Source organism: Phycodurus eques, chromosome 9 (genome assembly GCF_024500275.1).
Source record: "Phycodurus eques isolate BA_2022a chromosome 9, UOR_Pequ_1.1, whole genome shotgun sequence".
Classification (NCBI taxonomy): domain Eukaryota; kingdom Metazoa; phylum Chordata; class Actinopteri; order Syngnathiformes; family Syngnathidae; genus Phycodurus; species Phycodurus eques.
This window is the reverse complement of record NC_084533.1, coordinates 18,795,253-18,809,426: the sequence shown is the minus strand read 5'-3', so window position 1 is coordinate 18,809,426 and position 14,174 is coordinate 18,795,253. Positions and strand designations below refer to the sequence as shown.

The 14,174-nt window shown below is 40.7% G+C and overlaps 1 protein-coding gene across 1 annotated transcript in view; it reads left to right on the top strand.

Moving 5' to 3' along the window:
* The window catches only part of tenm1 (teneurin transmembrane protein 1), a 228,295-nt gene that overhangs the window by 176,260 nt on the left and 37,861 nt on the right, over nt 1-14,174 (top strand). The window contains 5 exon segments of the mRNA XM_061685196.1: nt 3,853-4,007; nt 8,080-8,163; nt 9,554-9,748; nt 12,254-12,341; nt 13,689-13,885. Of these exon segments, the coding sequence (XP_061541180.1) occupies nt 3,853-4,007; nt 8,080-8,163; nt 9,554-9,748; nt 12,254-12,341; nt 13,689-13,885 (719 nt within the window).

Sequence of the window (14,174 nt, the reverse complement as noted above, 5' to 3'; positions counted from 1 at the left end):
AAGTGAAAGGAAACGTATGAATAGACGGACACAGGGATAGCTACTGTATATAGCGAGGAGACTGTGCAGACATGTAGATGTGAGCTGGCTCAGGCTGCACACTAGGTTGGCATCTTTTTCTTACAGGAGGAGAAAATGGCAAAGCTGATAAGAGTAAAAGGAGGAGAGGAAAAAGTGGAGCCTCAACATTTAAATGTTTGGTCAAAGCCCACTGATTTGATACGCTTGTGAAAGACAGAAAAACAAAAGACAACAAAAGAAGTTTGAGAAGATGTGCATGAAAGCAGATTGGGTTAGCGTGGTTTTGTGGGGTGATGCTATTAAAGAGTGGGGTGCAGGTGTGAGGCTGTGTGGGTGATTTAATCTGTCTGTGTCACAGAAGATGAAGGGGCCAGCAGGGAGAACTCTGCAGTTCACCTCCTGGCCTCTGGAGGAAACACACTGACCCTGGCCCTGCATGGCCACATCCCCTCTCCACCTGCACAATTTATGACCCACCGGGTCAGTCCAGGGTTGCTGGCTTCAGGGCCCGTGTAAATGTCTTGTGGCGGCTGTGCACTGATTTCAACATCGTGAGTGTGCAATGAAATGTTTAGAGTGCTATTGTATAGAATATCAAGGAGGATGATACCTTATTGCTCAACTCTGTGAGAATTAGGGCTGGGGGGAAAAAATCTAATAACTCAGCTAAGTCAACTTCAGAAATATGTCAACACAAAATTTCTGCCTCGAAACTCCGCCAGGACAAAATAAATAAATAAAAAAATAAAATAAAAAAAGGTTCTATCTGGAACCATGTTTGCACCTCCGGAACCCATGTTTCACACGGACAATTATTGCAGACAGACGCAGTGTTGGGCCAATGATAAGCTTTGACATAAACTACAAAGGAGCATCTGGAAGTGATTTTTAAGACTCATATAACATGAGCATACCATGTTGAGGCTAATACAGGTATCACTCAGAAGCAAGTTATCAATTCAACAGTACACAGCGCTAAATAACTGGAGGCGAGGAGGCTATTTGCAGAGGTCAGTCACTATTATAACCTGATGTGGGGGGTCTTATAATTCAAAACTTTTTTATTAATGAATGTTGGTAACAACAGCAAATCTAAAAAAGAAATTCTGGAGTAATGAGCCAAGGAAAATAAAAAGATGTAGATAAAGATAAGGATTCAAGATTTTGTTTCATCATTGTGGTAAACTAAGATGGAAGGAATGGGTGGAAGACGTCTTGACACCACTGAAGTACAGAATTGCTTTAAATCCACTAACAGGACTGGAGTGGGACAAATTCAACAAGCATCTTTTTTGAGAACTCTTTAAACTTATTGATCTTCGTGCCTTATACAGTGGGTACGGAAAGTTTTCATATCCCCTTAAAAGTTTCACTCTTTGTTATATTGCAGCCATTTATGAAAATCAATTAAGTTCATTTTTTCCCCTCATTAATGTACAGACAGCACCCCATATTGACAGAAAAAAACTTAATTGTTGATTTTTTTGCTGATTTGAAAAAAAAAAAAGAAAAACGGAAATTTCACACAGCCATAGGTATTCAGACCCTTTGCTGTGACACTCATACATTTAACTCGGGTGCTGTCCATTTCTTCTAATCATCCTTGAGATGGTTCTACACCTTCATTGGAGTCCAGTGGTGTTTGATTATACTGATTGGTCTTGATTAGGTGCACAGTGCATGTCAGAGCAAATGAGAATCATGAGGTCAAAGGAACAGCCTGAAGAGTTCAGAGACAGACTTGTGGCAAGGCACAGATCTGGCCAAGGTTACAAAATACATTTCTGCTGCACTTAAGGTTCCTAAGAACACAGTGGGCTCCATAATCCTTAAATGGAAGACATTTGGGACGATCAGTACCCTTCCTAGAGCTGGCCGTCCGGCCAAACTGAGAAATTGGGGGAGAAGAGCCTTCATGAGAGAGGTAAAGAAGAACCCAAATATCACTGTGGCTGAGCTCCAGAGATCCAGTCGGGAGATGGGAGAAAGTTCTAGAAAGTCCAACCATCACTGCAGCCCTCCACCAGTCGGGGCTTTATGGCAGAGTGGCCTGGCGGAAGCCTATCCTCAGTGCAAGACACATGAAAGCCCGCATGGAGTTTGTTAAAAAACACCTGAAGGACTCCAAGATGGTGAGAAATAAGATTCTCTGGTCTGATGAGACCAAGATAGAAATTGTTGGGCTTAATTCTAAGAGGTATGTGTGGAGAAAACCAGGCACTGTTCATCACCTGTTCAATACAGTCCCAACAGTGAAGCATGGTGGTGGCAGCATCATGCTGTGGGGGTGTTTTTCAGCTGCAGGGGCAGGGAGACTGGTTGCAATCGAAGAAAAGATGAATGCGGCCAAGTACAGGAATATCCTAGACAAAAACCTTCTCCAGAGTGCTCAGAACCTCAGACTGGGCTGAAGGTTCACCTTCAAAAAAGACCATGACCCTAAGCACACAGCTAAAATACCAAAAGAGTGGCTCCATGACTGTTTTTGAATGGCCCAGCCGGAGCCCCGACTTAAACCCAATTGAGCATCTCTGGAAAGACCTGAAAATTCTGCCCACCAACGTTCACCATCCAACCTGACAGAACTGGAGAGGATCTGCAAGGAGGAATGGCAGATGATCCCCAAATCCAGGTGTGAAAAACCTGTTGCATCATTCCCAAAAAGACTCATGGCTGTATTAGCGCAAAAGGGTGCTTCTACTAAACGCTGAGCAAAGGGTATGAATACTTATGGCAGTGTAATATTTCAGTTTTTCTTTTTTAATAAATCTGCATACATTTAAAAAAATCAGTTTCTTTTTCTGTCAATGTGAGGTGCTGTGTGTAATTTTAGCAAATGGCTCCAATATAACAAAGAGTGAAACATTTAAGGGGGTCTGAATACTTTCCGTACCCACTGATCTTTTCTATTACACATTGTTTTGCACGCTTAATTCTCTGATTGATTTTACCTTCATTCAATCTAAATATGCAATGTCTCTGTTAAGTCCTTTCAGGCATGAGTGTGATAAAGGGATATGGATAAACACTTGCCATAACTTAATGATACACCATAAACCAAATGTATTTTTAAATGGCTCAGCAGAGGGCAGCGTACATTGGGGATGCCACCAAGGAAGGATTTATGGTTGATTGTCGCAGAATGAGAGGTGAGGCTTGAGTCGTGGAATATTGCTGAGGAGTTGAGTCAAAGGCCCCATTTTCTATATGAAGATGAGATAAGGGGAGGGGGTGGGGCTTGGGTGGAGGTCGCTCCTCATCCATTACAAATGATTCGTAGCCTGCCCTGACCTTTAATACCTCAAAGTGCCTCACTCTCGCCGCTTCCTGCTGCAGTGCCTGACTGCAAGGAGAGTTCAAGTGTGCACTGCTCATAGCAAAACACACACACACGCGCACACACATTCGCCTTTATAGGTGTTGTGAGAACAACATGTGTGGATACATCGTGGGTGAACATCTATAATGTAAATTTGCAGGCATCAAATGTCAAAAGTTCACTGTAGCACCCTGCTCGCATCTAATGTGACAAATCAGCTCTTCCTGCAGTTGTATTGTTCTAATCCCTTTAGTGGTCTCTGGGATGCAAATATAATTACATTTCTGCAGTGCAGTGCGTTTGATGAGTCAGTCACTAGCTGAGCTGAATGTCTAACTGAATTGGATGCTGCTCCGAAGTCCCATCGTCTCTTTGCTTTACCCATCTTGCCTCACTTGCTCCTGCCTGGCGCTCCCTCTCACCTTCTTCTTTTAGATTTTGTTCTCTCTTATTCCCATTCACTTCTTTTCTTATCTTTAAAGGTAATTTTGCCTCTCTTTCTCACCCACCAGGTATTGCAGTGGATAAAGAGGGTGTCGTCTACTTTGTTGATGGCACCACCATTCAGAGGATTAATGAAAGGGGTTTGCTGTCCACTGTGATTGGCTCCAATGGACTGATGTCAACGCAACCTCTTAGCTGTGATGCACGTATGGACATCAACCAGGTTAGCTCCTAAATGTTATACTGCAAATGTACTTTTCAATGACTCAACTGTTCAATGATATTGTCCTATGACTATATGGCAGCTCTAATGCTGCTGCATTTATGATTGTGTGAAGATTTTTTACGTTCACTTGTTAAAATTATGAATAAAAGAAAACTTTAGTCTTGTAAAGGTGCAATTTGTAATCTCAAACAGTATGAGTTTATTCCCGTAATATTCTAACATACGTACATGATTCTTCATTTTTGCTTTATAGATTTTTGCTTTATAGGGTGGCCCCATATATGTTTGTAGATGAGCTTTTAACACATGCTTAATTATCATGTGTTCTGTTTTAGTCTGAACAAATGTTAGGACAAATAACAGTAAAATTAAAGTATTCCAATGAGAAAGACAATACCATTTTGCTTTTGATTTCCCTGCATCATTTTAAATTGTTCAACGTTCCCCCAATGTAATTTAACGTCTTACGACTTTATTAATGTGTGTGCCAGTGTGTTTGGGTGTGTGTGTGCGCTTGCGTGTGTGTGTGTGTGACAGTATCTTGTGTAGACCAAAGGCAACTAATTTGATCAGCCAGCCTTCAGATCACACTGCTGACGTATGTCAGGCCTATTAGAGCTGCAGATGAATAATAGATGAAATGCGATCTCTGCACAAACACAGACACGCACGCACACGCACACACACACACAAAGTTGCAAGTGCCTGAGTGTGTGCATGACTCTGGGTATGACTGTTCAAGCCAGGTGACTCTCCAGAGATGCCATCGCATGTCTTTAAAGAGGCCAGCTCAATCCTCCTGTTAGTCATCATCCTCTGCAGCACATCTGACCGTCATCATCCTCCATCTGTGTTTGCTCTTGTAAACTGCACTGACCTCAAACTGGCAGCAATATTGATCAAAACTTCTGTAGCTGTTTGACTTGACAAACACAACCACGCTAATTTATGCCAAATAAACAGCAGATTGTTGGCATGGGTTTTAGTGCAAAGTCAAACTGACTTTTGAATTAAAACACTATGGGCTCGATTTTCGTGAGTGGCGTTAATACAGCACTGCGCCTAGTGTGTAACTCAGCAAGGGGGGTGGTTGGACATGGTGATGTTAATTTTGTGGTCCAGCGTTTATTAGCGCAATTAAAAGTGCGACGTTTGCGCTGGTGTGGGCATTTTCACAGCCGACTTCAGTACAGTCCAATTGAAGCGACTCCTCTCATTCCCTTTAAATGCGGCACAAATGCTAAAAAAAAAATAAAGTACATTAATAAGGAACTGCAAGCAGACCTCCGTGGGCGGATGATGTAAAGTTGGCTAGGGAGATAACAGATCTGCGCCCAGCCCGTTCGTTTTATTTGTCTACCTGTATCTCAATGAAATTCACCAAAATCACGTTAAAACAGTGGTGTACTTTGTGCAAAAGATAGACGTGGTCTGAGCAGGTGTAATTTCAGAACAACATTCAGCCACCAAAATTGCACATGCGCCGGGCGGATCTCAAAGGACACACCCTGGTTGCACCTGGACACCCATCTTGGTGCAGACCAGTCTGCCAATTTGGCAAACACAAAATGCACAAAAATCAAGAAACACCACTTTTTACACTCAAGCACAGCTGTAGTATACAATTTGAGTGGTAGTGGATTTTTGCTATGATAGAAGTGCAGTTTCACCGTACTTAACAACTCATTCACTACCAGCCCTCCAATAAAATATAATAATGTAAAATATATAGCTAATAGCTCGAGTTTTAAGAGTGCGTACAAAGCAGCCCTGGACATATTTCTTGAAAGAGTTTTATATATATATTTATATTCAAGTTATCTTTTTGGTTAGGGTAAACAACAAACATTTCAAATGGCAATTTCTTTTTAATTAATTTGAAAAGTTATTATTACTAATTATTTAGCTGATGAGCAGGCATTATTTTATTTCCAACTGACTGTGAATAGAGGGAGGGTACACCCTGAACTGATATTCAGTAATTTTTTTATTGGATTGATTGACATATTGTAAAAAGACCACCCACACTCATTTTTACACTTATGGCCAATTTAGAGTAGTCGGTGAAACTAACACAAAGTGTATCAGAAAGGTTCCAGGACTGGTGCCAACAAATGATATACTGTATTTCAAACCCAACCTATGAGTTTTCCCCTTCAATGTGGGTCAGACCATCAACCAGCATGACAACAAAGAGATCCTGCGGCATTGGCATTGAGGTGGGAGCTGTGGCAGGACAACTTATGGCTGCTCCACCATGACAATGCTCACAATGCCCTGAGCATCCGACAGTTCCTGGCAGAGAATAACATCGCTGTGGAGGCGCAACCCCGCCTATTCACCCGACCTTTATCTATGTGATTTTTTTTTTCTTCCTCTTTCCCGAGCTCAAGTGGGACATCTATGGGTGTGACGACGGAGCTGTGGGGGATCACGGAAGAATCCTTTCAGGAATGCCTGAAGGCGTGGCAGAGAAGGCTGAGGAAGTGTGTTAGACTCCAGGAGGATTACTGAAAGCGCAGAACTTGTATTTTGGTTTTGAAATATATCTTTTGTGACACCAGTCCTGCAACGTTTCTGACACACCTCGTACATGCTTTTAAGAGTATACATGGAGACAACACACACACATGTTCAGTGTGCTGTTAACCAACCACTTCCGTCACTGCAAAATGACAAAAATAATGTGTTTGGCAGGATTTATTATGATAAATGTGTAAAAGTTAAATACAGATAAAAATGTATTTGGAAAAATAAATAGCAATACAATACATATGCAAACAGTCCATGGTAAAGTCAAATGTACATAAATTCAAAGGTACAACATCATGAACGATTGTATAAAAATGTGTCTGAATATAGTGTGTAACATCAAAGATTTAAAAAAAAAAACCTTACTGTAGGCCTACTCGTATTGCCACTCAAAGGGGTAGGACTAAAGAATTGATGTGGCTGGAAAAAAACAACACACTTCAACTGTTTTTACAAAGAGAATGTCCAATTATGTCATTTCCTGGAACAATCTCTTGATTGAGATTGTAACCTAATAATGAATTTATGACTTCTAGTGGCCAGGAAGACTAACAACATGTAAAATGTTCCAATAAAGATTCATCTGTTGAATATATGTGAACAAACTTAGATTTCTGCCACCATAGACCTCTTTCGTTCCTCATAAAACAGAGCTAGTTTGCTGTTTTTCAAAGTTCCAGTTGCCTGTAGTTTGCAGCACTTCAAAGGCTTGTCTTTGAATATGATTAATCTGAAATCAGTCACAGTATCACATTTTATGTTAAAAGAAACTTTCATGTCTGGCTCGTGAGGTGGTCAGGACTTTGTTCTGAACAAATCTGTTCAACAGAGAGTGACACTGACTTTTCATTACAACCGTAAAATGTTTTGACCAAGGTTTGAGGTCGTTTGACAGAAATTGTTCAGGCCGGACTCTTTGTATGCAGTATGCAGCAGCAATTGCCTGCCATCACTGAAAAGTTCAGTATCATGAGCAGATATCTGGTGTGTGTCCTCTTTTGTTTCAAGACAGGATGAGCCCTGCTTGATTAATTTCCCTCCCCATTAAAATGGGATTTCAGATTGAAACCTCTTCTTTCTCATTTGACAGAGCCTATAATTGGAGATGTCAGTGGCAATTCAACATGAACCATTTATTTACCAATCCATCTCCACAGTCATCAATCACCTCTCTCATCCCACTGAAAAATCTCCACAGAAAAAGACCCCTGTTTATGTTTTATTGTGTAGGTTTGTCTGTGTTTGACCCACAGTGTTAGCAAGCAGGGTACACTATTTTAAAACGCGGCGATCATGATTATTGGCTGACATTTGGATCACCGCCGAAGCGAGCTGAATAAACACAGGGAATGCTCCCTGCCTGATGCTGACCTTTGCATCAGCGGGAAGGGCCAGGTGGCCTAATGCTATGTTATTAAGCAGATATTATTCCTATCACCTGTAACTGACGCTTGAGGGTCACTGCCACTGCCAAGGCTGTTGTGTTCATATATAAATATACAAACATAGACTGTATCTACTGTGCATGATTATGCAGGTGCGTCTGGAGTGGCCAACAGACTTGGCTATTAACCCTCTGGACAACTCCCTCTACATCTTGGACAACAACATTGTGTTACAGGTAAAGGCGCACACGTACGCACGCACACACGTACACACACGTAGTATACACAGCGAACAGCCAGTGAGTGAATGTACTGTATTCAACACCTCTTTCCTCTGCATCTTTATGATTGTCTGGGAAATACTGATTCTCGTTTGCTGCAGAGTAAAAACATGATTTCTTTCAGACTGCCTTGTTGTCACTTTTTCTGTATTCACTGAATGATACAAGTAACATACAATTAAGTAAAAATCCTGCTCCCTGCTGAAGAAGAAATGCTATACAGCTGTCGTTCCAGAAGCTGTTCTCTTGTTTGTCGCTCACTTTGATTCAAAAACATGTCAGCCATAGGTAGATGGCCTCAAATGTAAAAACATAAATCATGTCTGAGAAGATGATCTTGAAATAAATATCACACAAAATTGCCATGGTAAAACGTTAACAAGACTGGAAATGTGGTTGTGAATGTCTTCGAGCTTCCAAAACCATTAGATTAATGCGTTTTGCTTGGTTGTCGCCGAACAATTCTTAAGTTGTATAATACATTTGTAATGGCACAACCATCGGCAACATCTTAATACAGTGAATTAATAATTGTATAACATCATCAGGCAACTCAAAATCAAATGGTATTACCATTTAACTGCAGCAGAGTTGCTGGCGTCATCTTGGAAAATTATATTCTTGTGTGCAGCTACTACAAAGTTTGTGTCCACTCACCCGTTCCAAATTTGACCCAGGTCCACTAAAATTGATTAACCACTGTATGTTTAATCAAGAAATTGTGGAATTGGTGGGAATCTTTAACCCATGATACTGTACATGCCATAAATTTGGGTATTTATGATGGTACACAGGTAACAGCATTCAAAAGGAAGTTTGAAACAATACCAAGAATGGTCTGTGTTCCCATGACATTTGTACAGCTTCCCCATTTGTACATGTTTCTGTACAAGTACAGAAACATGCACCTTTTGGTCTTTGAAGTGTCATGGGGGAAACACAAGCGTGAAAGAGTAAAACAGCATAAGAATATTTGCACTCTACATTCCATTCCAAACCATAAGGAACAGAAGTCACACAGAGGTCACTTGACACAGGGAAGAGATATGCAACTGCAAAAACAAGAACCGAAAATGGAGCAAATAAAAATACACTTTCCCTATTGAATAAAAGGGTTAATCATCCATTTCTTAATGTCAAACAGGTTATTAATAAATTTTGAAAAGCTCAGTAATTCACAATTTCATAGATGTTAAGGATAAGGCACAGGTCAAAATTGATCCACAACATACTATGTGTACATGGATAATGAATAGTATTAAGTTAATATTACTAAATAGAAACTTAAAGATCTACTTTATACGCCTCATTTTTATGGCTAACACACGAACGTGTATGTTTTTAGGTATCAGAGACACTTCAAGTGCGTATTGTCGCTGGCCGTCCCATCCACTGCCAGGTGCCAGGTATTGACCACCATCTAATGAGCCGAGCTGCAGTTCGAGCCACTTTGGAAGCTGCCAAAGCCATCGCCGTGTCACACTTGGGCACCCTGTTCATCGCTGAGACCGATGAGAGGCGCATCAATCGCATTCAGCAGGTCACTTCATTAATCAAACACTCAGTTCATTCAAATTGATGATGCTTTGACAATCCTCTTATAGAGTACTAGCAGATTTCTTTTACACATTTCTAATCTAAAGTATTGCTATAATGCCCATACCGAGAAGTCATAAAGCTAAAAAAAAAACAATCCAGCCTTTCTTTCTTTTTTTGATTTTAAAGCTTTCTTACATCCTAACACTTCCTAAAAGTCAAGCACCAGCACCAACAAAGATACGGCCCGCTGGGCTCAATCAATAGTCTCAGGATACTGAGTCAAGCAGTGAAAAGGCTTGAGGTATCATTGCGGTGGAAAACATCTGCCAGTATAGATCACACAATAAATAGTGTTACTTCCGTTGCCTTTAACACATCTTGGTAATTTACTTTCATCGTTTTTTGAGCCAACAAGTACCAAGCACCTTGGACTCTCTCATGCAGACCTTGAATTGCAGCTCCTTCCACATCTATCCATCCATCCAGCCAAATCATCATAACTCATTATTTTCACTCCAATGTAGATGTTTTTTGCTTGTAGGAAATAATGGAAGTATAAATAGTCAACGTCAGGGTCAAACTGTCACCATCAACCACCTTTATTAAATATAAATTGGCATTTTTAACCAATGTTATTCATTTTTGTGTTAGTTCACAAGATGTGAGGTGATTGACTGTCAATTTATTTCACACAATTTCTGGTCTAAATTCATCCCTTCTCACATTTACTTTAAGACCACAACTGTTCATCAATGCTCGATTCTTTGAAGGCATTTTAGAATGAAGTAATGCTATCATGAGTATTTTATAAAACAAATGCATGCAATATGAGACAAACCATGGCAAATAGGGCCTGCTGAGTGAAAATGCAATACAAAGTTAATGTTCTGATCTAGTAAGCCTATACATCTAATCTAATTAAAACCAATACAAGGACAACAAAACAAAAACAACAATTCTATCGTTATGGCCTACATAAGAGTTTAAAAAATATTCAAAACACCTCTCGGTAGAGGTCTACATCATTACACGTGACAACAAAAATCTATCCATTTTCAATAGTGCGTGTCCTCATTAGGGTGTAGTAATGCCAGGAGGAATTCTATGCAACATGCAACCACTAATACCTCTGCTGGTTGAAACCGTTTGTGCAGCTCCTGCAAAACGCTTGTTTTGTCTCCCACACAGACGCACGACTCTGTACGATCACAAGATGCTTTTTCTCAGCACACTCACGGAACAGACAGCGAGTGAACCGTGACAAGCATCAATTGCCAGATCTTCTACCATGTAGAGGGCATAGTTTTGATGCCTTGATCATAGTCAAGTCATAAGACATTTAAAGTCAGCTGTGTGTCTTTGAATGGAACACATGCTGGAACTCTTGTTCATTTGAGGTCTAAATCAAGCACCAAATGTGCATAGTAGCAAATGTGCCTATTTATATGTGATCAGTGTATTTGTTTTATACTCTCAGTTAAAACCCGTGTTTTACATACACGATATAAAAAGACGCTCACTTTTGTTTCTCACTGTCTGACATGAAATCAAACTAAACTTTTCCTGTTTTAGGTCAAATATGATTACCAAAATTATACCCATCCATCCATCTATGTTCTTTACCGCTTATCCTTACTAGGGTCACGGGCTTCTGGAGCTTATCCCAGCTATCTTCGGGCGGGAGGCGGGCTACACCCTGAACCGGTCGCAAGCCAGTCACAGGGCACATAGAAACAAACAACCATTCGCACTCACATTCACCCCCACGGGCAATTTAGAGTCTTCAATCAACCTACCACGCATGTTTTTGGGATGTGGGAGGAAACCGGAGTGCCCGGAGAAAACCCACCCAGGCACGGGCAGAACATGCAAACGGGCGGGGCCGGGATTGGAACCCCGGTCCCCAGAACTGTGAGGCAGATGTGCTAACCAGTTGTCCACCATCCCCGCTACCAAAATTATATCTATTTCTTAAATGCCAGAAGATTGAGAGGATTTTTGTAGTCAAATTTTCATTGCTTTCTTCAAAGTCAGAAATGTACCTTCACTCATTACAAAATTACTATACCTTTAAACATATTGGTAAAACCCAGATGATGATGTAATTTCTTTGGAAACATCTCATAGGTTTATTGACAACATTTGAGTTTATTAAAGGCACACCTGTGGAAGAGAATTGTGTACTTGCATAAGTCTGATTCATCCTTGGGTACAATTTCTAGATGCCCAAAGGTACCATGTTCATTTGGTCAAACAATTATACGCAAGTATACACACCATGGGAATGTCCAAATACTGTATGAATTTGTGTGTATTTATTTTTTTTACTGTTCTTGAGGAGGGTGTTTATGAGCACAAGGAATGTTTAATAATTATGTGATTTACATTCATGCATACAGCAAGTTCTTCCAAAAACTCAGCATTATCTAACAAGATTATACATATTACCATCAGTATTGGGTTGTTTTGTTGCCATGTATAACATGAACTTTTGAACACTTTACAGGTGTCAACCAATGGGGAGATATCGGTTATCGCTGGTGCTCCTACGGACTGTGACTGCAAGATAGACCCCAACTGTGACTGCTTCTCTGGTAGGTTATCTGTCAGTTTGCACAAAAAAAACAATGCAGTCACATCTTCATGTTATGTGAATGCGACTATCATAATGACTGTATTATATGATGCTTATATGATTATAGTGCTAAGAACAACATATATCTGCACTTGAAATGAACTCTTACCCTGGTTTAGAAGTACATTACATCTTACAAGCTTGATGACAAGCTGTAATTGAAGTCATCAAGTGGTCTTAAAGGAGAGATTACATCTTTCTGCCTATTTTCCACTGATTATCGAGGAGAACCTCCTCTTCTTTGTCCATTTTATAATTTTTCTGTCTTTGCTCAGCCTTTCTGATTTAATTAATTTCAGTGGAAGTTGGTCTTTGAGCAATGACAATGACCTTTATGTGTGTATGTAACTGAAATGGGAGATTGAAGGGTGTGTTAAAATTGAATCTGTCTTGCGTATATAAGTGTACATATGTTTTTGTGATGCTTGTATTTTTATTCACATTGCTATCTTTCCTTTGCAAACCTGAATATCAGTAGAAACCCACATTAGAAAAGCCTTTCAGAGCCAATCATTTTATGGCTGACGAACGAAAAGCTGTTCCGCTATAGCAGATGAAGGTTTTAAACTGGTTGCCACATCATTGCAGGGAACCGGAAATCTAATACAAGGTTGTGAAAAGGACCAAACATATAAGCAGATGTTTTTTTGTCAGTAAGGCCATGCTTTCCATTGTAAGTGTGAGAGGATGTGATTTTATCATTTAATTCAGCTCATAAAAAGCTGTCATTTTTTCCCCTCCCTTTTCAAAGAAAAGGGAAGTCTCTCCCATGCTACAAGCCAATGGGCTGTAACTGTTCCTTTTTTTCTTGAGCTTTGCTTTGCATATTTTCAATCATGTCTTGCTGTTAACTGATGATTACACTCTTCAGAGGCTTTCCGTTTCCATGTCCTCAACACAAACACTCACACAGTCTCCGTCTTTGAATGTCAGCATGCAGCCACAAAATACGCGCAAAGAAAGCTGTATATGTTTACTGTATGCTATTAAAAGGTCAACCGCCATCCCAGTGGCTGTACTGACCAGCCAGAAGCTCTGTTCTTCCTGCCGGCTACATTTAAAGGGCTTCACCAAGCGCTTATCCTGCTGGGCTACCACAACATGTGAATGCATTGAGTCAGTATCATGCTGATCTGATCCAGAACATTGAGTAGCTACTAGAGTCCAAGTCCTGCTATAGATACACCATGAAATCTTGTTTGCTAACTTAATTGCATGTTTGCTTCTCAAAAGTAACATTTATGAGGGTGGTTTGTAACTTATTGTGGCATCATGGTGCTAACTCACAATTTGTGTCTTTTATAAGGTGACGGAGGCTACGCGCGTGACGCTCGTCTCAAAGCTCCCTCCTCTCTGGCCGTGGGTCCCAATGGCACACTGTATATTGCTGATCTAGGGAACATCCGCATCCGAGCTGTCAGCCCCAACCAGCCTCAGCCTGGCCCAGCTGGACTGGTAGAGATCAGCTCCCCACTAGACCAGGAGCTCTACCTCTTCAGCAAGGTACACGTTGCCTAATTTTGTGAATGCAGCAAGGCAAGCATTAATGGAATTGTGCATCCAATTTTTGTAATCCTCTATTTTTATTATTATATGCCCGTAGGTGTGAATGTGAGTGCGGATGGTTGTTTGTTTGTATGTGCCCTGCGATTGGCTGGCAACCAGTTCAGGGTGTACCCCGCCTCCTGCCCGATGACATTCTGGGATAGGCTCCAGCACGCCCGCGACCCTAGTGAGGAGAAGCGGCTCAGAAAATGGATGGATGGATAGATTATGTTTATAGTGCTTAAGC